Source organism: Ranitomeya imitator, chromosome 1, assembly GCF_032444005.1.
Source record: "Ranitomeya imitator isolate aRanImi1 chromosome 1, aRanImi1.pri, whole genome shotgun sequence".
Lineage (NCBI taxonomy): Eukaryota > Metazoa > Chordata > Amphibia > Anura > Dendrobatidae > Ranitomeya > Ranitomeya imitator.
In genome coordinates, this window is record NC_091282.1 from 9,319,342 (window position 1) to 9,344,726 (window position 25,385).

Consider the following 25,385-nt stretch of genomic DNA (forward strand, 5'->3'; position numbering starts at 1 on the left):
CCTCCAGTCCTGTATAATCTCCCAGCAGTCACCTCTCCGCTCATCACCCAGAATCCTCCAGTGCTGTATAATGTCCCAGCAGTCACCTCTCCGCTCATCACCCAGAATCCTCCAGTCCTGTATAATCTCCCAGCAGTCACCTCTACGCTCATCACTCAGAATCCTCCAGTGCTGTATAATGTCCCAGCAGTCACCTCTCCGCTCATCACCCAGAATCCTCCAGTGCTGTATAATGTCCCAGCAGTCACCTCTCCGCTCATCACCCAGAATCCTCCAGTCCTGTATAATGTCCCAGCAGTCACCGCTCCGCTCATCACCCAGAATCCTCCAGTGCTGTATAATATCCCAGCAGTCACCTCTCCGCTCATCACCCAGAATCCTCCAGTCCTGTATAATGTCCCAGCAGTCACCGCTCCGCTCATCACCCAGAATCCTCCAGTCCTGTATAATGTCCCAGCAGTCACCGCTCCGCTCATCACCCAGAATCCTCCAGTGCTGTATAATGTCCCAGCAGTCACCTCTCCGCTCATCACCCAGAATCCTCCAGTGCTGTATAATGTCCCAGCAGTCACCTCTCCGCTCATCACCCAGAATCCTCCAGTCCTGTATAATGTCCCAGCAGTCACCTCTCCGCTCATCACCCAGAATCCTCCAGTGCTGTATAATGTCCCAGCAGTCACCTCTCCGCTCATCACCCAGAATCCTCCAGTGCTGTATAATGTCCCAGCAGTCACCTCTCCGCTCATCACCCAGAATCCTCCAGTGCTGTATAATGTCCCAGCAGTCACCTCTCCGCTCATCACCCAGAATCCTCCAGTCCTGTATAATGTCCCAGCAGTCACCTCTCCGCTCATCACCCAGAATCCTTCAGTCCTGTATAATGTCCCAGCAGTCACCTCTCCGCTCATCACCCAGAATCCTCCAGTGCTGTATAATGTCCCAGCAGTCACCTCTCCGCTCATCACCCAGAATCCTCCAGTCCTGTATAATGTCCCAGCAGTCACCTCTCCGCTCATCACCCAGAATCCTCCAGTCCTGTATAATGTCCCAGCAGTCACCTCTCCACTCATCACCCAGAATCCTCCAGTCCTGTATAATGTCCCAGCAGTCACCTCTCCGCTCATCACCCAGAATCCTCCAGTCCTGTATAATGTCCCAGCAGTCACCTCTCCGCTCATCACCCAGAATCCTCCAGTCCTGTATAATGTCCCAGCAGCCACCTCTCCGCTCATCACCCAGAATCCTCCAGTACTGTATAATGTCCCAGCAGTCACCTCTCCGCTCATCACCCAGAATCCTCCAGTGCTGTATAATGTCCCAGCAGCCACCTCTCCGCTCATCACCCAGAATCCTCCAGTGCTGTATAATGTCCCAGCAGTCACCTCTCCGCTCATCACCCAGAATCCTCCAGTACTGTATAATGTCCCAGCAGTCACCTCTCCGCTCATCACCCAGAATCCTCCAGTGCTGTATAATGTCCCAGCAGTCACCTCTCCGCTCATCACCCAGAATCCTCCAGTCCTGTATAATGTCCCAGCAGTCACCTCTCCGCTCATCACCCAGAATCCTCCAGTCCTGTATAATGTCCCAGCAGTCACCTCTCCGCTCATCACCCAGAATCCTCCAGTGCTGTATAATGTCCCAGCAGTCACCTCTCCGCTCATCACCCAGAATCCTCCAGTCCTGTATAATATCCCAGCAGTCACCTCTCCGCTCATCACCCAGAATCCTCCAGACCTGTATAATGTCCCAGCAGTCACCTCTCCGCTCATCACCCAGAATCCTCCAGTCCTGTATAATGTCCCAGCAGTCACCTCTCCGCTCATCACCCAGAATCCTCCAGTGCTGTATAATCTCCCAGCAGTCACCTCTCCGCTCATCACCCAGAATCCTCCAGACCTGTATAATGTCCCAGCAGTCACCTCTCCGCTCATCACCCAGAATCCTCCAGTGCTGTATAATGTCCCAGCAGTCACCTCTCCGCTCATCACCCAGAATCCTCCAGTGCTGTATAATCTCCCAGCAGTCACCTCTCCGCTCATCACCCAGAATCCTCCAGTGCGGTATAATGTCCCAGCAGTCACCTCTCCGCTCATCAACCAGAATCCTCCAGTCCTGTATAATGTCCCAGCAGTCACCTCTCCGCTCATCACCCAGAATCCTCCAGTCCTGTATAATGTCCCAGCAGTCACCTCTCCGCTCATCACCCAGAATCCTCCAGTGCTGTATAATGTCCCAGCAGTCACCTCTCCACTCATCACCCAGAATCCTCCAGTGCTGTATAATGTCCCAGCAGTCACCTCTCCGCTCATCACCCAGAATCCCCCAGTCCTGTATAATGTCCCAGCAGTCACCTCTCCGCTCATCACCCAGAATCCTCCAGTGCTGTATAATGTCCCAGCAGTCACCTCTCCGCTCATCACCCAGAATCCTCCAGTGCAGTATAATGTCCCAGCAGTCACCTCTCCGCTCATCACCCAGAATCCTCCAGTGCTGTATAATGTCCCAGCAGTCACCTCTCCACTCATCACCCAGAATCCTCCAGTGCTGTATAATGTCCCAGCAGTCACCTCTCCGCTCATCACCCAGAATCCCCCAGTGCCGTATAATGTCCCAGCAGTCACCTCTCCGCTCATCACCCAGAATCCTCCAGTCCTCTATAATGTCCCAGCAGTCACCTCTCCCCTCATCACCCAGAATCCTCCAGTACTGTATAATGTCCCAGCAGACACCACTCCGCTCATCACCCAGAATCCTCCAGAGCTGTATAATCTCCCAGCAGCCACCTCTCCACTCATCACCCAGAATCCTCCAGTGCTGTATAGTGTCCCAGCAGTCACCTCTCCGCTCATCACCCAGAATCCTCCAGAGCTGTATAATGTCCCAGCAGTCACCTCTACGCTCATCACCCAGAATCCTCCAGTGCTGTATAATGTCCCAGCAGTCACCTCTCCGCTCATCACCCAGAATCCTCCAGTGCAGTATAATGTCCCAGCAGTCACCTCTCCACTCATCACCCAGAATCCTCCAGTGCTGTATAATGTCCCAGCAGTCACCTCTCCGCTCATCACCCAGAATCCTCCAGTCCTCTATAATGTCCCAGCAGTCACCTCTCCGCTCATCACCCAGAATCCTCCAGTGCTGTATAATGTCCCAGCAGTCACCTCTCCGCTCATCACCCAGAATCCTCCAGTGCTGTATAATGTCCCAGCAGTCACCTCTCCGCTCATCACCCAGAATCCTCCAGTGCTGTATAATGTCCCAGCAGTCACCTCTCCAGTCATCATCCAGAATCCTCCAGTGCTGTATAATGTCCCAGCAGTCACCTCTCCGGTCATCACCCAGAATCCTCCAGTGCTGTATAATGTCCCAGCAGTCACCTCTCCGCTCATCACCCAGAATCCTCCAGTCCTGTATAATGTCCCAGCAGTCACCTCTCCGCTCATCACCCAGAATCCTCCAGTCCTGCATAATGTCCCAGCAGTCTCCTCTCCGCTCATTACCCAGAATCCTCCAGTGCTGTATAATGTCCCAGCAGTCACCTCTCCACTCATCACCCAGAATCCTCCAGTGCTGTATAATCTCCCAGCAGTCACCTCTCCGCTCATCACCCAGAATCCTCCAGTGCTGTATAATGTCCCAGCAGTCACCTCTCCGCTCATCACCCAGAATCCTCCAGTCCTGTATAATGTCCCAGCAGTCACCTCTCCGCTCATCACCCAGAATCCTCCAGTCCTGTATAATGTCCCAGCAGTCACCTCTCCGCTCATCACCCAGAATTCTCCAGTGCTGTATAATGTCCCAGCAGTCACCTCTCCGCTCAACACCCAGAATCCTCCAGTGCTGTATAATGTCCCAGCAGTCACCTCTCCGCTCATCACCCAGAATCCTCCAGTGCTGTATAATGTCCCAGCAGTCACCTCACCGCTCATCCCCCAGAATCCTCCAGTGCTGTATAATGTCCCAGCAGTCACCTCTCCGGTCATCACCCAGAATCCTCCAGTCCTGTATAATGTCCCAGCAGTCACCTCTCCGGTCATCACCCAGAATCCTCCAGTCCTGTATAATGTCCCAGCAGTCACCTTCCCAGCAGTCACCTCCCCACTCATCACCCAGAATCCTCCAGTGCTGTATAATGTCCCAGCAGTCACCTCTCCGCTCATCACCCAGAATCCTCCAGTCCTGTATAATGTCCCAGCAGTCACCTCTCCGCTCATCACCCAGAATCCTCCAGTGCTGTATAATGTCCCAGCAGTCACCTCTCCGCTCATCACCCAGAATCCTCCAGTGCTGTATAATGTCCCAGCAGTCACCTCTCCGCTCATCACCCAGAATCCTCCAGTGCTGTATAATGTCCCAGCAGTCACCTCCCCACTCATCACCCAGAATCCTCCAGTGCTGTATAATGTCCCAGCAGTCACCTCTCCGCTCATCACCCAGAATCCGCCAGTCCTGTATAATGTCCCAGCAGTCACCTCTCCGCTCATCACCCAGAATCCTCCAGTGCTGTATAATGTCCCAGCAGTCACCTCTCCGCTCATCACCCAGAATCCTCCAGTGCTGTATAATCTCCCAGCAGTCACTTCTCCGCTCATCACCCAGAATCCTCCAGTCCTGTATAATGTCCCAGCAGTCACCTCTCCGCTCATCACCCAGAATCCTCCAGTGCTGTATAATGTCCCAGCAGTCACCTCTCCGCTCATCACCCAGAATCCTCCAGTGCTGTATAATGTCCCAGCAGTCACCTCTCCGCTCATCACCCAGAATCCTCCAGTCCTGTATAATGTCCCAGCAGTCACCTCTCCGCTCATCACCCAGAATCCTCCAGTCCTGTATAATCTCCCAGCAGTCACCTCTCCGCTCATCACCCAGAATCCTCCAGTGCTGTATAATGTCCCAGCAGTCACCTCTCCGCTCATCACCCAGAATCCTCCAGTGCTGTATAATGTCCCAGCAGTCACCTCTCCGCTCATCACCCAGAATCCTCCAGTGCTGTATAATGTCCCAGCAGTCACCTCTCCGCTCATCACCCAGAATCCTCCAGTGCTGTATAATGTCCCAGCAGTCACCTCTCCGCTCATCACCCAGAATCCTCCAGTGCTGTATAATGTCCCAGCAGTCACCTCTCCGCTCATCACCCAGAATCCTCCAGTGCTGTATAATGTCCCAGCAGTCACCTCTCCGCTCATCACCCAGAATCCTCCAGTGCTGTATAATGTCCCAGCAGTCACCTCTCCGCTCATCACCCAGAATCCTCCAGTGCTGTATAATGTCCCAGCAGTCACCTCTCCGCTCATCACCCAGAATCCTCCAGTGCTGTATAATGTCCCAGCAGTCACCTCTCCGCTCATCACCCAGAATCCTCCAGTCCTGTATAATGTCCCAGCAGTCACCTCTCCGCTCATCACCCAGAATCCTCCAGTCCTGTATAATCTCCCAGCAGTCACCTCTCCGCTCATCACCCAGAATCCTCCAGTGCTGTATAATGTCCCAGCAGTCACCTCTCCGCCCATCACCCAGAATCCTCCAGTCCTGTATAATCTCCCAGCAGTCACCTCTCCGCTCAGCAGCTCAATCATCTTGTTGCTGAGCTCCAGGATCTTCTTGTTCCTCTCATGTAGCAGGGAGTGCGGGGGAGGCTCTGTGATGGGGCCCGTGCTCCGCCCTCCTGACTCCTGGAGATGGATGATGGGAGTCACACCGTCCCCCGGTGTCTTCCTCACTATTGTGTAATCCTGTGTATGGAGAGAGACACTTAGGGAGAAGAATTCCTTCCCGACTCCAGATCTGACAATCAGTAGAAATCCCGGGATCAATAACCGTCTCCGGTAATCTGGGGCCATAATCGGGAATATTATTACCCACCGGACAGACATCCCGGCCCCTCTACAGCTCTTATAGGGAATCCCCATGACAACTCCTCCGGGCAGAGAGCTCCACACAATCACTGCTCTTACAGTAAAGAATCCTTCTCTCTATTCTGGATGTCGGACTTGTCACAGAACACAATAAAGCTGATAGAAATGTAGAGGAGTTACCTCTCCGCTCAGCAGGGAGATGATCTCCAGGGCGAAGTGGAATAATCTTCTGGTGGTCTCATCCCTGTCCTCGTCCATCCTCGGGGTCATTCAGGAGGAGGAGGGATGAGCACTGGATCAGCTGGAGGGATCTCGTCCTGCCGGCGTCTTCATGATGAAGGAGAAGATGGAAATCACCGGGGACGACAGAACGACAATCACTAAATTCTGCCAAATATCAACATTTATCAGGAGGAATCTGGAGGAAAAGCCACAAAACTCCACCGCGGCCTCCTCCGCCGATCTGACCGCTCATCATCTGCCTGGTAGGAGGAGGTCGGTCACCGTGGTAACTACACCTCCAGCAGAGGACGGTCACCGTGGTAACTACACCTCCAGTAGAGGACGGTCACCGTGGTAACTACACTCCCAGCAGAGGTCGGTCACCGTGGTAACTACACTCCCAGCGGGGGCCGTGAGATGAGGAGCAGACGCTGCACATGGGAGGCACTAAAAAGAATGGACATAATAATGTAGAGCTGCACAGATGTGGAGACGTGTTGTAGATTCTTAGGCATCTTGGATATGAAATGAACATTAATTATATGGAGACAATTAGGAAATGAGCACAGATCCCAGATAATCCGGTGTATATTATATTATATTCCCTGAGCTTTAGGCCATGTTCACACTATGCGGTTTTTACTGCGGAACCGCGGCGATTTTGCTGCTGCGGGTCCGCAGCTGTTTTCCATGCAGGGTACAGTACAATGTTACCCTATGGAAAACAAAAACCACAGTGTACATGATGCAGAAAAACCCGAAAAAAAACGCGCAGAATTGCTGCGGAAAAAAAGAAGGACCATGTCACTTCTTTGTGCAGAATCGCAGCGATTCTGCACCCATAGAAATGCATTGATCCGCTTACTTCCCGCTTGGGGCTGTGCACACCATGCGGGAAGTAAGCGGATAATGTGCGGGTTATACCCGGGGTGGAGGAGAGGAGACTCCTCCAGGCCCCGGGAACCATATTTGTATTAAAAAAAAGAATTTAAAATAAAAAATCATGTTATACTCACCTCGGAAGTCTCAGAGCTGCACGCGGCCGTCCGGTCAGAGTTGCTGTGCGACCAGGACCTTTGGTGACGTCGCGGTCACATGACAGTGACGTCACCGAAGGTCCTGGTCGCACAGCATCTTTGGAACTGGACCGCAGTCTGCAGCGCCGAGGAGATCGGGACGTCAGAGGGTGAGTATATCATGATTTTATTATTTTTAACATTACTATTGATGCTGCATATTGCTGCATATGCAGCATCAATAGTATAGGCGGAAACCGCAGGACAAGCCGCGATAAATCTGCAGGGATAAAAAAGGAACGTGTGAATGTGGCGTTATAGGTGGGGAAGGAACATGGAATATAGAGGATCTGGGATCTGTGGTCATTTCCTCTATTATCTCCACATAATTCATGTTCATTTCATATCCAAGATGCCTGAGAATCTACAACACGTCTCCACATCTGTGCAGCTCTACATCCCCCACACAACAGTGAGGAGCCGCAGTCACAGGGAGCAGGAGCCTCCACAGGAACAGCTCTGATCTCACCCCACACTCTCCTCTCACAGATTTACCACAAACCCTCCTGTAATCTCACCGGAATGGCGGGAAATCTGCTGCTGGCTGACACCAGAGAACACGAGCTGCACACAACCAGGACGGAGCTGCTGCACTGAGAGCGGAAGGACCTGGGGTGACGTCACCGTCATGTGACCGGGGGGCGGGGCTGCTGTACTGAGAGCTGAGCCGCAGCCCAGTCCTGTTGTGTGTGGAGATGGCGGAGTCTGCAGTGTCTGGGCTGCTGGTGGCTCTGCCTGTGTACCGGACGCTGCTCGGTGATGAGGAGCCTCACAGTCTGGGCCCGATCTCTACCATCTTACTCAGCAGCAGTCAGTGACTGAACACACATGGAGAAGGACCTGCCATGATACACGAATTACGTCACTGACGTCACCACAGGTCCTTCACCACTTCTCTCCTGAGCCCCGCCCCCTGATCACATGACGGGACGTCAGAACAGGGCAGTAACTATTTATACGCTCCACCCCTGGTCACCTGACGGTGACGTCACCACAGGTCCTTCCGCTCTCAGTGCAGCAGCTCCGTCCTGGTTGTGTGCAGCTCGTGTTCTCTGGTGTCAGCCAGCAGCAGATTTCCCGCCATTCCGGTGAGATTACAGGAGGGTTTGTGGTAAATCTGTGAGAGGAGAGTGTGGGGTGAGATCAGAGCTGTTCCTGTGGAGGCTCCTGCTCCCTGTGACTGCGGCTCCTCAGTGTTGGGGACGGGCAGCATTGTATGGGGGATGTGCAGCGTCTGCTCCTCATCTCACGGGACATTATACAGCACTGGAGGATTCTGGGTGATGAGCGGAGAGGTGACTGCTGGGACATTATACAGCACTGGAGGATTCTGGGTGATGAGCGGAGAGGTGACTGCTGGGACATTATACAGGACTGGAGGATTCTGGGTGATGAGCGGAGAGGTGACTGCTGGGACATTATACAGCACTGGAGGATTCTGGGTGATGAGCGGAGAGGTGACTGCTGGGACATTATACAGCACTGGAGGATTCTGGGTGATGAGCGGAGAGGTGACTGCTGGGACATTATACAGCACTGGAGGATTCTGGGTGATGAGCGGAGAGGTGACTGCTGGGACATTATACAGCACTGGAGGATTCTGGGTGATGAGCGGAGAGGTGACTGCTGGGACATTATACAGCACTGGAGGATTCTGGGTAATGAGCGGAGAGGTGACTGCTGGGACATTATACAGGACTGGAGGATTCTGGGTGATGAGCGGAGAGGTGACTGCTGGGACATTATACAGCACTGGAGGATTCTGGGTGATGAGCGGAGAGGTGACTGCTGGGACATTATACAGCACTGGAGGATTCTGGGTGATGAGCGGAGAGGTGACTGCTGGGACATTATACAGCACTGGAGGATTCTGGGTGATGAGCGGAGAGGTGACTGCTGGGACATTATACAGCACTGGAGGATTCTGGGTGATGAGCGGAGAGGTGACTGCTGGGACATTATACAGCACTGGAGGATTCTGGATGATGAGCGGAGAGGTGACTGCTGGGACATTATACAGGACTGGAGGATTCTGGGTGATGAGCGGAGCGGTGACTGCTGGGACATTATACAGGACTGGAGGATTCTGGGTGATGAGCGGAGAGGTGACTGCTGGGACATTATACAGGACTGGAGGATTCTGGATGATGAGCGGAGAGGTGACTGCTGGGACATTATACAGCACTGGAGGATTCTGGGTGATGAGCGGAGAGGTGACTGCTGGGAGATTATACAGGACTGGAGGATTCTGGGTGATGAGCGGAGAGGTGACTGCTGGGACATTATACAGCACTGGAGGATTCTGGATGATGAGCGGAGAGGTGACTGCTGGGACATTATACAGCACTGGAGGATTCTGGGTGATGAGCGGAGAGGTGACTGCTGGGACATTATACAGCACTGGAGGATTCTGGGTGATGAGCGGAGAGGTGACTGCTGGGAGATTATACAAGACTGGAGGATTCTGGGTGATGAGCGGAGAGGTGACTGCTGGGAGATTATACAAGACTGGAGGATTCTGGATGATGAGCGGAGAGGTGACTGCTGGGACATTATACAGGACTGGAGGATTCTGGGTGATGAGCGGAGAGGTGACTGCTGGGAGATTATACAAGACTGGAGGATTCTGGGTGATGAGCGGAGAGGTGACTGCTGGGACATTATACAGCACTTGAGGATTCTGGGTGATGAGCGGAGAGGTGACTGCTGGGACATTATACAGCACTGGAGGATTCTGGGTGATGAGCGGAGAGGTGACTGCTGGGACATTATACAGCACTGGAGGATTCTGGGTGATGAGCGGAGAGGTGACTGCTGGGACATTATACAGCACTGGAGGATTCTGGGTGATGAGTGGGGAGGTGACTGCTGGGAGATTATACAAGACTGGAGGATTCTGGGTGATGAGCGGAGAGGTGACTGCTGGGAGATTATACAGCACTGGAGGATTCTGGGTGATGAGCGGAGAGGTGACTGCTGGGAGATTATACAAGACTGGAGGATTCTGGGTGATGAGCGGAGAGGTGACTGCTGGGAGATTATACAGCACTGGAGGATTGTGGGTGATGAGCGGAGAGGTGACTGCTGGGACATTATACAGGACTGGAGGATTCTGGGTGATGATCGGAGAGGTGACTGCTGGGAGATTATACAGGACTGGAGGATTCTGGGTGATGAGCGGAGAGGTGACTGCTGGGACATTATACAGGACTGGAGGATTCTGGGTGATGAGCGGAGAGGAGACTGCTGGGACATTATACAGCACTGGAGGATTCTGGGTGATGAGTGGAGAGGTGACTGCTGGGACATTATACAGCACTGGAGGATTCTGGGTGATGAGCGGAGAGGTGACTGCTGGGACATTATACAGCACTGGAGGATTCTGGGTGATGAGCGGAGAGGTGACTGCTGGGACATTATACAGCACTGGAGGATTCTGGGTGATGAGCGGAGAGGTGACTGCTGGGAGATTATACAAGACTGGAGGATTCTGGGTGATGACCGGAGAGGTGACTGCTGGGACATTATACAGGACTGGAGGATTCTGGGTGATGAGCGGAGAGGAGACTGCTGGGACATTATACAGCACTGGAGGATTCTGGGTGATGAGCGGAGAGGTGACTGCTGGGACATTATACAGCACTGGAGGATTCTGGGTGATGACTGGAGAGGTGACTGCTGGGACATTATACAGCACTGGAGGATTCTGGGTGATGAGCGGAGAGGTGACTGCTGGGAGATTATACAAGACTGGAGGATTCTGGGTGATGAGCGGAGAGGGGACTGCTGGGGCATTATACAGGACTGGAGGATTCTGGGTGATGAGCGGAGAGGTGACTGCTGGGACATTATACAGGACTGGAGGATTCTGGGTGATGACCGGAGAGGTGACTGCTGGGACATTATACAGCACTGGAGGATTCTGGGTGATGAGCGGAGAGGTGACTGCTGGGACATTATACAGCACTGGAGGATTCTGGGTGATGAGCGGAGAGGTGACTGCTGGGAGATTATACAGGACTGGAGGATTCTGGGTGATGAGCGGAGAGGTGACTGCTGGGAGATTATACAGGACTGGAGGATTCTGGGTGATGAGCGGAGAGGTGACTGCTGGGACATCATACAGGACTGGAGGATTCTGGGTGATGAGCGGAGAGGTGACTGCTGGGACATTATACAGGACTGGAGGATTCTGGGTGATGAGTGGAGAGGTGACTGCTGGGACATTATACAGGACTGGAGGATTCTGGGTGATGAGCGGAGAGGTGACTGCTGGGACATTATACAGCACTGGAGGATTCTGGGTGATGAGCGGAGAGGTGACTGCTGGGACATTATACAGGACTGGAGGATTCTGGGTGATGAGCGGAGAGGTGACTGCTGGGACATTATACAGCACTGGAGGATTCTGGGTGATGAGCGGAGAGGTGACTGCTGGGACATTATACAGCACTGGAGGATTCTGGGTGATGAGCGGAGAGGTGACTGCTGGGACATTATACAGCACTGGAGGATTCTGGGTGATGAGCGGAGAGGTGACTGCTGGGACATTATACAGCACTGGAGGATTCTGGGTAATGAGCGGAGAGGTGACTGCTGGGACATTATACAGCACTGGAGGATTCTGGGTAATGAGCGGAGAGGTGACTGCTGGGACATTATACAGGACTGGAGGATTCTGGGTGATGATCGGAGAGGTGACTGCTGGGAGATTATACAGGACTGGAGGATTCTGGGTGATGAGCGGAGAGGTGACTGCTGGGACATTATACAGCACTGGAGGATTCTGGGTGATGAGCGGAGAGGTGACTGCTGGGAGATTATACAAGACTGGAGGATTCTGGATGATGAGCGGAGAGGTGACTGCTGGGACATTATACAGGACTGGAGGATTCTGGGTGATGAGTGGAGAGGTGACTGCTGGGACATTATACAGCACTGGAGGATTCTGGGTGATGAGCGGAGAGGTGACTGCTGGGACATTATACAGCACTGGAGGATTCTGGGTGATGAGCGGAGAGGTGACTGCTGGGACATTATACAGCACTGGAGGATTCTGGGTGATGAGCGGAGAGGTGACTGCTGGGACATTATACAGCACTGGAGGATTCTGGATGATGAGCGGAGAGGTGACTGCTGGGACATTATACAGGACTGGAGGATTCTGGGTGATGAGCGGAGAGGTGACTGCTGGGACATTATACAGGACTGGAGGATTCTGGATGATGAGCGGAGAGGTGACTGCTGGGACATTATACAGCACTGGAGGATTCTGGGTGATGAGCGGAGAGGTGACTGCTGGGAGATTATACAGGACTGGAGGATTCTGGGTGATGAGCGGAGAGGTGACTGCTGGGACATTATACAGCACTGGAGGATTCTGGGTGATGAGCGGAGAGGTGACTGCTGGGACATTATACAGCACTGGAGGATTCTGGGTGATGAGCGGAGAGGTGACTGCTGGGAGATTATACAAGACTGGAGGATTCTGGGTGATGAGCGGAGAGGTGACTGCTGGGAGATTATACAGGACTGGAGGATTCTGGGTGATGAGCGGAGAGGTGACTGCTGGGACATTATACAGCACTGGAGGATTCTGGATGATGAGCGGAGAGGTGACTGCTGGGACATTATACAGGACTGGAGGATTCTGGGTGATGAGCGGAGAGGTGACTGCTGGGAGATTATACAAGACTGGAGGATTCTGGGTGATGAGCGGAGAGGTGACTGCTGGGACATTATACAGCACTTGAGGATTCTGGGTGATGAGCGGAGAGGTGACTGCTGGGACATTATACAGCACTGGAGGATTCTGGGTGATGAGCGGAGAGGTGACTGCTGGGACATTATACAGCACTGGAGGATTCTGGGTGATGAGCGGAGAGGTGACTGCTGGGAGATTATACAAGACTGGAGGATTCTGGGTGATGAGCGGAGAGGTGACTGCTGGGAGATTATACAGCACTGGAGGATTGTGGGTGATGAGCGGAGAGGTGACTGCTGGGACATTATACAGGACTGGAGGATTCTGGGTGATGATCGGAGAGGTGACTGCTGGGAGATTATACAGGACTGGAGGATTCTGGGTGATGAGCGGAGAGGAGACTGCTGGGACATTATACAGCACTGGAGGATTCTGGGTGATGAGTGGAGAGGTGACTGCTGGGACATTATACAGCACTGGAGGATTCTGGGTGATGAGCGGAGAGGTGACTGCTGGGACATTATACAGCACTGGAGGATTCTGGGTGATGAGCGGAGAGGTGACTGCTGGGAGATTATACAAGACTGGAGGATTCTGGGTGATGACCGGAGAGGTGACTGCTGGGACATTATACAGCACTGGAGGATTCTGGGTGATGAGCGGAGAGGTGACTGCTGGGACATTATACAGGACTGGAGGATTCTGGGTGATGAGCGGAGAGGAGACTGCTGGGACATTATACAGCACTGGAGGATTCTGGGTGATGAGCGGAGAGGTGACTGCTGGGACATTATACAGCACTGGAGGATTCTGGGTGATGAGCGGAGAGGTGACTGCTGGGACATTATACAGCACTGGAGGATTCTGGGTGATGACTGGAGAGGTGACTGCTGGGACATTATACAGCACTGGAGGATTCTGGGTGATGAGCGGAGAGGTGACTGCTGGGAGATTATACAAGACTGGAGGATTCTGGGTGATGAGCGGAGAGGGGACTGCTGGGGCATTATACAGGACTGGAGGATTCTGGGTGATGAGCGGAGAGGTGACTGCTGGGACATTATACAGGACTGGAGGATTCTGGGTGATGACCGGAGAGGTGACTGCTGGGACATTATACAGCACTGGAGGATTCTGGGTGATGAGCGGAGAGGTGACTGCTGGGACATTATACAGCACTGGAGGATTCTGGGTGATGAGCGGAGAGGTGACTGCTGGGACATCATACAGGACTGGAGGATTCTGGGTGATGAGCGGAGAGGTGACTGCTGGGACATTATACAGGACTGGAGGATTCTGGGTGATGAGTGGAGAGGTGACTGCTGGGACATTATACAGGACTGGAGGATTCTGGGTGATGAGCGGAGAGGTGACTGCTGGGACATTATACAGGACTGGAGGATTCTGGGTGATGAGCGGAGAGGTGACTGCTGGGACATTATACAGCACTGGAGGATTCTGGGTGATGAGCGGAGAGGTGACTGCTGGGACATTATACAGCACTGGAGGATTCTGGGTGATGACCGGAGAGGTGACTGCTGGGACATTATTCAGCACTGGAGGATTCTGGGTGATGAGCGGAGAGGTGACTGCAGGGACATTATACAGCACTGGAGGATTCTGGGTGATGACCGGAGAGGTGACTGCTGGGACATTATACAGCACTGGAGGATTCTGGGTGATGAGCGGAGAGGTGACTGCTGGGACATTATACAGGACTGGAGGATTCTGGGTGATGAGCGGAGAGGTGACTGCTGGGACATTATACAGCACTGGAGGATTCTGGGTGATGAGCGGAGAGGTGACTGCTGGGAGATTATACAGGACTGGAGGATTCTGGGTGATGAGCGGAGAGGTGACTGCTGGGACATTATACAGCACTGGAGGATTCTGGGTGATGAGCGGAGAGGTGACTGCTGGGAGATTATACAGGACTGGAGGATTCTGGGTGATGAGCGGAGAGGTGACTGCTGGGACATCATACAGGACTGGAGGATTCTGGGTGATGAGCGGAGAGGTGACTGCTGGGACATTATACAGCACTGGAGGATTCTGGGTGATGAGCGGAGAGGTGACTGCTTGGAGATTATACAGCACTGGAGGATTCTGGGTGATGAGCGGAGAGGTGACTGCTGGGACATTATACAGGACTGGAGGATTCTGGGTGATGAGCGGAGAGGTGACTGCTGGGATATTATACAGGACAGGAGGATTCTGGGTGATGAGCGGAGAGGTGACTGCTGGGAGATTATACAGCACTGGAGGATTCTGGGTGATGAGCGGAGAGGTGACTGCTGGGAGATTATACAGGACTGGAGCATTCTGGGTGATGAGCGGAGAGTTGACTGCTGGGACATTATACAGGACTGGAGGATTCTGGGTGATGAGCGGAGAGGTGACTGCTGGGACATTATACAGGACTGGAGGATTCTGGGTGATGACCGGAGAGGTGACTGCTGGGACATTATACAGCACTGGAGGATTCTGGGTGATGAGCGGAGAGGTGACTGCTGGGACATTATACAGGACTGGAGGATTCTGGGTGATGACCGGAGAGGTGACTGCTGGGACATTATACAGCACTGGAGGATTCTGGGTGATGAGCGGAGAGGTGACTGCTGGGACATTATACAGCACTGGAGGATTCTGGGTGATGAGCGGAGAGGTGACTGCTGGGAGATTATACAGGACTGGAGGATTCTGGGTGATGAGCGGAGAGGTGACTGCTGGGAGATTATACAGGACTGGAGGATTCTGGGTGATGAGCGGAGAGGTGACTGCTGGGACATTATACAGCACTGGAGGATTCTGGGTGATGAGCGGAGAGGTGACTGCTGGGACATCATACAGGACTGGAGGATTCTGGGTGATGAGCGGAGAGGTGACTGCTGGGACATTATACAGGACTGGAGGATTCTGGGTGATGAGTGGAGAGGTGACTGCTGGGAGATTATACAGGACTGGAGGATTCTGGGTGATGAGCGGAGAGGTGACTGCTGGGACATTATACAGGACTGGAGGATTCTGGGTGATGAGCGGAGAGGTGACTGCTGGGAGATTATACAGGACTGGAGGATTCTGGGTGATGAGCGGAGAGGTGACTGCTGGGACATTATACAGCACTGGAGGATTCTGGGTGATGAGCGGAGAGGTGACTGCTGGGACATTATACAGGACTGGAGGATTCTGGGTGATGAGCGGAGAGGTGACTGCTGGGACATTATACAGGACTGGAGGATTCTGGGTGATGAGTGGAGAGGTGACTGCTGGGACATTATACAGGACTGGAGGATTCTGGGTGATGAGCGGAGAGGTGACTGCTGGGACATTATACAGCACTGGAGGATTCTGGGTGATGAGCGGAGAGGTGACTGCTGGGACATTATACAGGACTGGAGGATTCTGGGTGATGAGCGGAGAGGTGACTGCTGGGACATTATACAGCACTGGAGGATTCTGGGTGATGAGCGGAGAGGTGACTGCTGGGACATTATACAGCACTGGAGGATTCTGGGTGATGACCGGAGAGGTGACTGCTGGGACATTATTCAGCACTGGAGGATTCTGGGTGATGACCGGAGAGGTGACTGCTGGGACATTATTCAGCACTGGAGGATTCTGGGTGATGAGCGGAGAGGTGACTGCTGGGACATTATACAGGACTGGAGGATTCTGGGTGATGAGCGGAGAGTTGACTGCAGGGACATTATACAGCACTGGAGGATTCTGGGTGATGACCGGAGAGGTGACTGCTGGGACATTATACAGCACTGGAGGATTCTGGGTGATGAGCGGAGAGGTGACTGCTGGGACATTATACAGGACTGGAGGATTCTGGGTGATGAGCGGAGAGGTGACTGCTGGGACATTATACAGGACTGGAGGATTCTGGGTGATGAGCGGAGAGGTGACTGCTGGGACATTATACAGCACTGGAGGATTCTGGGTGATGAGCGGAGAGGTGACTGCTGGGAGATTATACAGGACTGGAGGATTCTGGGTGATGAGCGGAGAGGTGACTGCTGGGACATTATACAGCACTGGAGGATTCTGGGTGATGAGCGGAGAGGTGACTGCTGGGAGATTATACAGGACTGGAGGATTCTGGGTGATGAGCGGAGAGGTGACTGCTGGGACATCATACAGGACTGGAGGATTCTGGGTGATGAGCGGAGAGGTGACTGCTGGGACATTATACAGCACTGGAGGATTCTGGGTGATGAGCGGAGAGGTGACTGCTTGGAGATTATACAGCACTGGAGGATTCTGGGTGATGAGCGGAGAGGTGACTGCTGGGATATTATACAGGACAGGAGGATTCTGGGTGATGAGCGGAGAGGTGACTGCTGGGAGATTATACAGCACTGGAGGATTCTGGGTGATGAGCGGAGAGGTGACTGCTGGGAGATTATACAGCACTGGAGGATTCTGGGTGATGAGCGGAGAGGTGACTGCTGGGATATTATACAGGACAGGAGGATTCTGGGTGATGAGCGGAGAGGTGACTGCTGGGAGATTATACAGCACTGGAGGATTCTGGGTGATGAGCGGAGAGGTGACTGCTGGGAGATTATACAGGACTGGAGCATTCTGGGTGATGAGCGGAGAGTTGACTGCTGGGACATTATACAGGACTGGAGGATTCTGGGTGATGAGCGGAGAGGTGACTGCTGGGACATTATACAGGACTGGAGGATTCTGGGTGATGACCGGAGAGGTGACTGCTGGGACATTATACAGCACTGGAGGATTCTGGGTGATGAGCGGAGAGGTGACTGCTGGGACATTATACAGCACTGGAGGATTCTGGGTGATGAGCGGAGAGGTGACTGCTGGGACATTATACAGCACTGGAGGATTCTGGGTGATGGGCGGAGAGGTGACTGCTGGGAGATTATACAGGACTGGAGGATTCTGGGTGATGAGCGTAGAGGTGACTGCTGGGACATTATACAGGACTGGAGGATTCTGGGTGATGAGCGGAGAGGTGACTGCTGGGACATTATACAGGACTGGAGGATTCTGGGTGATGAGCGGAGAGGTGACTGCTGGGAGATTATACAGCACTGGAGGATTCTGGGTGATGAGCGGAGAGGTGACTGCTGGGACATCATACAGGACTGGAGGATTCTGGGTGATGAGCGGAGAGGTGACTGCTGGGAGATTATACAGCACTGGAGGATTCTGGGTGATGAGCGGAGAGGTGACTGCTGGGACATTATACAGGACTGGAGGATTCTGGGTGATGAGCGGAGAGGTGACTGCTGGGAGATTATACAGGACTGGAGGATTCTGGGTGATGAGCGGAGAGGAGACTGCTGGGACATTATACAGCACTGGAGGATTCTGGGTGATGAGCGGAGAGGTGACTGCTGGGACATTATACAGGACTGGAGGATTCTGGGTGATGAGCGGAGAGCTGACTGCTGGGACATTATACAGCACTGGAGGATTCTGGGTGATGAGCAGAGAGGTGACTGCTGGGACATTATACAGCACTGGAGGATTCTGGGTGATGAGCGGAGAGGTGACTGCTGGGACATTATACAGGACTGGAGGATTCTGGGTGATGAGCGGAGAGGTGACTGCTGGGAGATTATACAGGACTGGAGGATTCTGGGTGATGAGCGGAGAGGAGACTGCTGGGACATTATACAGCACTGGAGGATTCTGGGTGATGAGCGGAGAGGTGACAGCTGGGACATTATACAGGACTGGAGGATTCTGGGTGATGAGCGGAGAGCTGACTGCTGGGACATTATACAGCACTGGAGGATTCTGGGTGATGAGCAGAGAGGTGACTGCTGGGACATTATACAGCACTGGAGGATTCTGGGTGATGAGCGGAGAGGTGACTGCTGGGAGATTATACAGGACTGGAGGATTCTGGGTGATGAGCGGAGAGGTGACTGCTGGGACATTATACAGGACTGCACTGGAGGATTCTGGGTGATGAGCGGAGAGGTGACTGCTGGGACATTATACAGGACTGGAGGATTCTGGGTGATGAGCGGAGAGGTGACTGCTGGGAGATTATACAGGACTGGAGGATTCTGGGTGATGAGCGGAGAGGTGACTGCTGGGACATTATACAGGACTGGAGGATTCTGGGTGATGAGCGGAGAGGTGACTGCTGGGAGATTATACAGGACTGGAGGATTCTGGGTGATGAGCGGAGAGGTGACTGCTGGGACATTATACAGCACTGGAGGATTCTGGGTGATGAGCGGAGAGGAGACTGCTGGGACATTATACAGCACTGGAGGATTCTGGGTGATGAGCGGAGAGGTGACTGCTGGGAGATTATACAGCACTGGAGGATTCTGGGTGATGAGCGGAGAGGTGACTGCTGGGACATTATACAGCACTGGAGGATTCTGGGTGATGGGCGGAGAGGTGACTGCTGGGACATTATACAGGACTGGAGGATTCTGGGTGATGAGCGGAGAGGTGACTGCTGGGAGATTATACAGGACTGGAGGATTCTGGGTGATGAGCGGAGAGGTGACTGCTGGGACATTATACAGGACTGGAGGATTCTGGGTGATGAGCGGAGAGGTGACTGCTGGGAGATTATACAGCACTGGAGGATTCTGGGTGATGAGCGGAGAGGTGACTGCTGGGACATTATACAGGACTGGAGGATTCTGGGTGATGAGCGGAGAGGTGACTGCTGGGAGATTATACAGGACTGGAGGATTCTGGGTGATGAGCGGAGAGGTGACTGCTGGGAGATTATACAGCACTGGAGGATTCTGGGTGATGAGCGGAGAGGTGACTGCTGGGACATTATACAGGACTGGAGGATTCTGGGTGATGAGCGGAGAGGTGACTGCTGGGACATTATACAGCACTGGAGGATTCTGGGTGATGAGCGGAGAGGTGACTGCTGGGACATTATACAGCACTGGAGGATTCTGGGTGATGAGCGGAGAGGTGACTGCTGGGACATTATACAGGACTGGAGGATTCTGGGTGATGAGCGGAGAGGTGACTGCTGGGACATTATACAGCACTGGAGGATTCTGGGTGATGAGCGGAGAGGTGACTGCTGGGACATTATACAGGACTGGAGGATTCTGGGTGATGAGCGGAGAGGTGACTGCTGGGACATTATACAGCACTGGAGGATTCTGGGTGATGAGCGGAGAGGTGACTGCTGGGACATTATACAGCACTGGAGGATTCTGGGTGATGAGCGGAGAGGTGACTGCTGGGACATTATACAGCACTGGAGGATTCTGGGTGATGAGCGGAGAGGTGACTGCTGGGAGATTATACAGGACTGGAGGATTCTGGGTGATGAGCGGAGAGGTGACTGCTGGGACATTATACAGGACTGGAGGATTCTGGGTGATGAGCGGAGAGGTGACTGCTGGGACATTATACAGCACTGGAGGATTCTGGGTGATGAGCGGAGAGGTGACTGCTGGGACATTATACAGCACTGGAGGATTCTGGGTGATGAGCGGAGAGGTGACTGCTGGGACATTATACAGGACTGGAGGATTCTGGGTGATGAGCGGAGAGGTGACTGCTGGGAGATTATACAGGACTGGAGGATTCTGGGTGATGAGCGGAGAGGTGACTGCTGGGAGATTATACAGCACTGGAGGATTCTGGGTGATGAGCGGAGAGGTGACTGCTGGGACATTATACAGGACTGGAGGATTCTGGGTGATGAGCGGAGAGGTGACTGCTGGGACATTATACAGCACTGGAGGATTCTGGGTGATGAGCGGAGAGGTGACTGCTGGGACATTATACAGCACTGGAGGATTCTGGGTGATGAGCGGAGAGGTGACTGCTGGGACATTATACAGGACTGGAGGATTCTGGGTGATGAGCGGAGAGGTGACTGCTGGGACATTATACAGCACTGGAGGATTCTGGGTGATGAGCGGAGAGGTGACTGCTGGGACATTATACAGGACTGGAGGATTCTGGGTGATGAGCGGAGAGGTGACTGCTGGGACATTATACAGCACTGGAGGATTCTGGGTGATGAGCGGAGAGGTGACTGCTGGGACATTATACAGCACTGGAGGATTCTGGGTGATGAGCGGAGAGGTGACTGCTGGGACATTATACAGCACTGGAGGATTCTGGGTGATGAGCGGAGAGGTGACTGCTGGGAGATTATACAGGACTGGAGGATTCTGGGTGATGAGCGGAGAGGTGACTGCTGGGACATTATACAGGACTGGAGGATTCTGGGTGATGAGCGGAGAGGTGACTGCTGGGACATTATACAGCACTGGAGGATTCTGGGTGATGAGCGGAGAGGTGACTGCTGGGACATTATACAGCACTGGAGGATTCTGGGTGATGAGCGGAGAGGTGACTGCTGGGACATTATACAGGACTGGAGGATTCTGGGTGATGACGGTGTGGCTGTTGTCAGGTTCCTATAAGGTGTCAGGACGTCGCTGTCTATCTCCATGGAGGAGTTGGAGTATCTAGGAGGACACAAGGAGGAGATGATGGAGGAGCTCCGGCCTCTTACACCAGGTGAGGACATATGTGGTTATTACTGTGGGCGCTGGCTGCCATGTTGATGTCATGTACAATGTGTAGATACGTTTCTGTAATAATGGAGAAGATCCTTTAACCCCTCTGTGACCTTAGACGTACTATCCCGTCGAGGTGCCCTGGGCTTATCTGACCCTGGACGGGATAGTACGTCATAGCCGATCGGCCGCGCTCACGGGGGGAGCGCGGCCGATCGCGGCCGGGTGTCAGCTGCTTATCGCAGCTGACATCCGGCACTATGTGCCAGGAGCGGTCACGGACCGCCCCCGGCACATTAACCCCTGGCACACCGCGATCAAAGATGATCGCGATGTGCCGGCGGTGCAGGGAAGCACCGCGCAGGGAGGGGGCTCCCTGCGGGCTTCCCTGAGCCCCCCGCAGCAACGCGATGTGATCGCGTTGCTGCGAGGGTCTCCTCACCTCCCTCCCTGCTCGAGCCCCGGATCCAAGATGGCCGCGGATCCGGGTCCTGCAGGGAGGGAGGTGGCTTCACAGAGCCTGCTCAGAGCAGGCACTGTGAAGCAGCCTGCACTCCTATCAGATTAGTGATCTGACAGAGTGCTGTGCAAACTGTCAGATCACTGATCTGTGATGTCCCCCCCTGGGACAAAGTAAAAAAGTAAAAAAAAAATTTTCCAAATGTGTAAAAAAAATAAAAAAAAAAATTCCAAAATAATGAAAAAAAAAAAAAATATTATTCCCATAAATACATTTCTTCATCTAAATAAAAAAAAAAAAACCAATAAAAGTACACATATTTAGTATCGCCGCGTCCGTAACGACCCGACCTATAAAACTGTCCCACTAGTTAACCCCTTCAGTAAACACCGTAAGAAAAAAAGAAAAAAAACGAGGCAAAAAACAACGCTTTATTATCATACCGCCGAACAAAAAGTGGAATAACACGCGATCAAAAGGACAGATATAAATAACCATGGTACCGCTGAAAGCGTCATATTGTCCCGCAAAAAAAGAGCCGCCATACAGCATCATCAGCAAAAAAGTAAAAAAGTTATAGTCCTGAGAATAAAGCGATGCAAAAATAATTATTTTTTCTGTAAAATAGTTTTTATCGTATAAAAGCACCAAACCATAAAAAAATGATATAAATGAGGTATCGCTGTAATCGTACTGACCCGAAGAATAAAACTGCTTTATCAATTTTACCAAACGCGGAACTGTATAAACGCCTCCCCCAATAGAAATTCATGAATAGCTGGCTTTTGGTCATTCTTCCTCACAAAAATCGGAATAAAAAGCGATAAAAAAAGTCACGTGCCCAAAAATGTTTTCAATAAAAACGTCAACTCGTCCCGCAAAAAACAAGACCTCACATGACTCTGTGGACCAAAATATGGAAAAATTATAGCTCTCAAAATGTGGTATTGCAAAAAATATTTTTTGCAATAAAAAGGGTCTTTCAGTGTGTGACGGCTGCCAATCATAAAAATCCGCTAAAAAACTCGCTATAAAAGTAAATCAAACCCCCCTTCATCACCCCCTTAGTTAGGGAAAAATAAAAAAAAATGTATTTATTTCCATTTTCCCATTAGGGCTAGGGTTAGGGCTAGGGTTAGGGCTAGGGCTAGGGTTAGGGCTAGGGTTAGGGCTAGGGTTAGGGGTAGGGTTAGGGTTAGGGCTAGGGTTAGGGCTAGGGTTAGGGCTAGGGCTAGGGCTAGGGTTAGGGCTAGGGTTAGGGCTAGGGTTAGGGTTAGGGCTAGGGTTAGGGCTAGGGTTAGGGCTAGGGTTAGGGCTAGGGTTAGGGTTAGGGTTAGGGTTAGGGCTAGGGTTAGGGCTAGGGTTAGGGTTAGGGTTGGGGCTACAGTTAGGGTTGGGGCTAAAGTTAGGGTTAGGGTTTAGATTACATTTACAGTTGGGAATAGGGTTGGGATTAGGGTTAGGGGTGTGTCAGGGTTAGAGGTGTGGTTAGGGTTACCGTTGGAATTAGGGTTAGGGGTGTGTTTAGATTAGGGTTTCAGTTATAATTGGGGGGTTTCCACTGTTTCGGCACATCAGGGGCTCTCCAAACACGACATGGCGTCCGATCTCAATTCCAGCCAATTCTGCGTTGAAAAAGTAAAACAGTGCTCCTTCCCTTCCGAGCTCTCCTGTGTGCCCAAACAGGGGTTTACCCCAACATATGGGGTATCAGCGTACTCAGGACAAATTGGACAACAACTTTTGTGGACCAATTTCTCCTGTTACCCTTGGGAAAATACAAAACTGGGGGCTAAAAAATAATTTTTGTGGGAAAACAAAAAGATTTTTTATTTTCACGGCTCTGCGTTATAAACTGTAGTGAAACACTTGGGGGTTCAAAGTTCTCACAACACATCTAGATAAGTTCATTGAGGGGTCTAGTTTCCAATATGGGGTCACTTGTGGGGGGTTTCTACTGTTTAGGTACATTAGGGGCTCTGCAAACGCAATGTGACGCCTGCAGACCAATCCATCTAAGTCTGCATTCCAAATGATGCTCCTTCCCTTCCGAGCCCTCCCATGCGCTCAAACGGTGGTTCCCCCCCACATATCGGGTATCAGCGTACTCAGGACAAATTGGACAACAACATTTAGGGTCCAATTTCTCCTGCTAACCTTGGAAAAATACAAAACTGGGGGCTAAAATATAATTTTTGTGGAAAAAAATATATTTTTTATTTGCATGGCTCTGCGTTATAAACTGTAGTGAAATACTTGGGGGTTCAAAGCTCTCACAACACATCAAGATGAGTTCCTTAGGGGGTCTACTTTCCAAAATGGTGTCACTTGTGGGGGGTTTCTACTGTTTAGGTACATTAGGGGCTCTGCAAACGCAATGTGACGCCTGCAGACCATTCCATCTAAGTCTGCATTCCAAATGGCGCTCCTTCCCTTCCGAACCCTCCCATGCGCCCAAACGGTGGTTCCCCCCCACATATGGGGTATCAGCGTACTCAGGACAAATTGGACAACAACTTTTGGGGTCCAATTTCTCCTGTTACCCTAGGGAAAATACAAAACTGGGGGCTAAAAAATAATTTTTGTGGGAAAAAAATTTTGTTTTATTTTTATGGCTCTGCATTATAAACTTCTGTGAAGCCCTTGGTGGGTCAAAGTGCTCACCACACATCCAGATAAGTTCCTTAGGGGGTCTACTTTCCAAAATGGTGTCACTTGTGGGGGGTTTCAATGTTTAGGCACATCAGTGGCTCTCCAAACGCAACATGGCGTCCCATCTCAATTCCTGTCAATTTTGCATTGAAAAGTCAAACGGCGCTCCTTCCCTTCCGAGCTCTCCCATGCGCCCAAACAGTGGTTTACTGCCACATATGGGGTATCAGCGTACTCGGGACAAATTGGACAACAACTTTTGAGGTCCAATTTCTTCTCTTACCCTTGGAAAAATAAAAAATTGGGGGCAAAAATATAATTTTTGTGAAAAAATATGATTTTTTATTTTTACGGTTCTGCATTATAAACTTCTGTGAAGCACTTGGTGGGTCAAAGTGCTCACCACACCTCTAGATAAGTTCCTTAGGGGGTCTACTTTCCAAAATGGTGTCACTTGTGGGGGGTTTCAATGTTTAGGCACATCAGTGGCTCTCCAAACGCAACATGGCGTCCCATCTCAATTTCTGTCAATTTTGCATTGAAAAGTCAAACTGCGCTCCTTCCCTTCCGAGCTCTCCCATGCGCCCAAACAGTGGTTTACTGCCACATATGGGGTATCAGCGTACTCAGGACAAATTGGACAACAACTTTTTAGGTCCAATTTCTCCTGTTACCCTTGGTAAAATAAAACAAATTGGAGCTGAAGTAAATTTTTTGTGTAAAAAAGTTAAATGTTCATTTTTATTTAAACATTCCAAAAATTCCTATTAAACACCTGAAGGGTTAATAAACTTCTTGAATGTGGTTTTGAGCACCTTGAGGGGTGCAGTTTTTAGAATGGTGTCACACTTGGGCATTTTCTATCATATAGACCCCTCAAAATGACTTCAAATGAGACGTGGT

At 51.9% G+C, this 25,385-nt stretch overlaps 2 protein-coding genes across 3 annotated transcripts in view; one reads left to right on the plus strand and one right to left on the minus strand.

The window, feature by feature from the left end:
* Positions 1-8,039, minus strand: part of LOC138657447 (zinc finger protein 879-like) — a 75,531-nt gene extending 67,492 nt beyond the window's left edge. The window contains exons 1-3 of one of the 2 annotated variants that reach the window (XM_069745241.1): positions 7,675-8,039; positions 6,039-6,185; positions 5,556-5,735 (exon numbers count right to left, since the gene is read on the minus strand). In XM_069745241.1, coding sequence (XP_069601342.1) covers positions 5,556-5,735; positions 6,039-6,128 — 270 coding nt within the window. In that variant the 5' untranslated portion in view covers positions 6,129-6,185; positions 7,675-8,039. Of the gene's footprint in view, positions 1-5,555; positions 5,736-6,038; positions 6,246-7,674 lie in introns of both variants that reach the window. The other variant, XM_069745240.1, reaches the window with a different exon arrangement.
* Positions 8,040-8,134: 95 nt separating this feature from the next.
* LOC138657453 (zinc finger protein 84-like) overlaps positions 8,135-25,385 on the plus strand; it is a 53,693-nt gene continuing 36,442 nt past the window's right edge. Inside the window, exons 1-2 of the mRNA XM_069745247.1 lie at positions 8,135-8,244; positions 21,265-21,371. Of these exons, the coding sequence (XP_069601348.1) occupies positions 21,302-21,371 (70 nt within the window). The 5' untranslated portion in view covers positions 8,135-8,244; positions 21,265-21,301. The remainder of the gene's footprint in view (positions 8,245-21,264; positions 21,372-25,385) is intronic.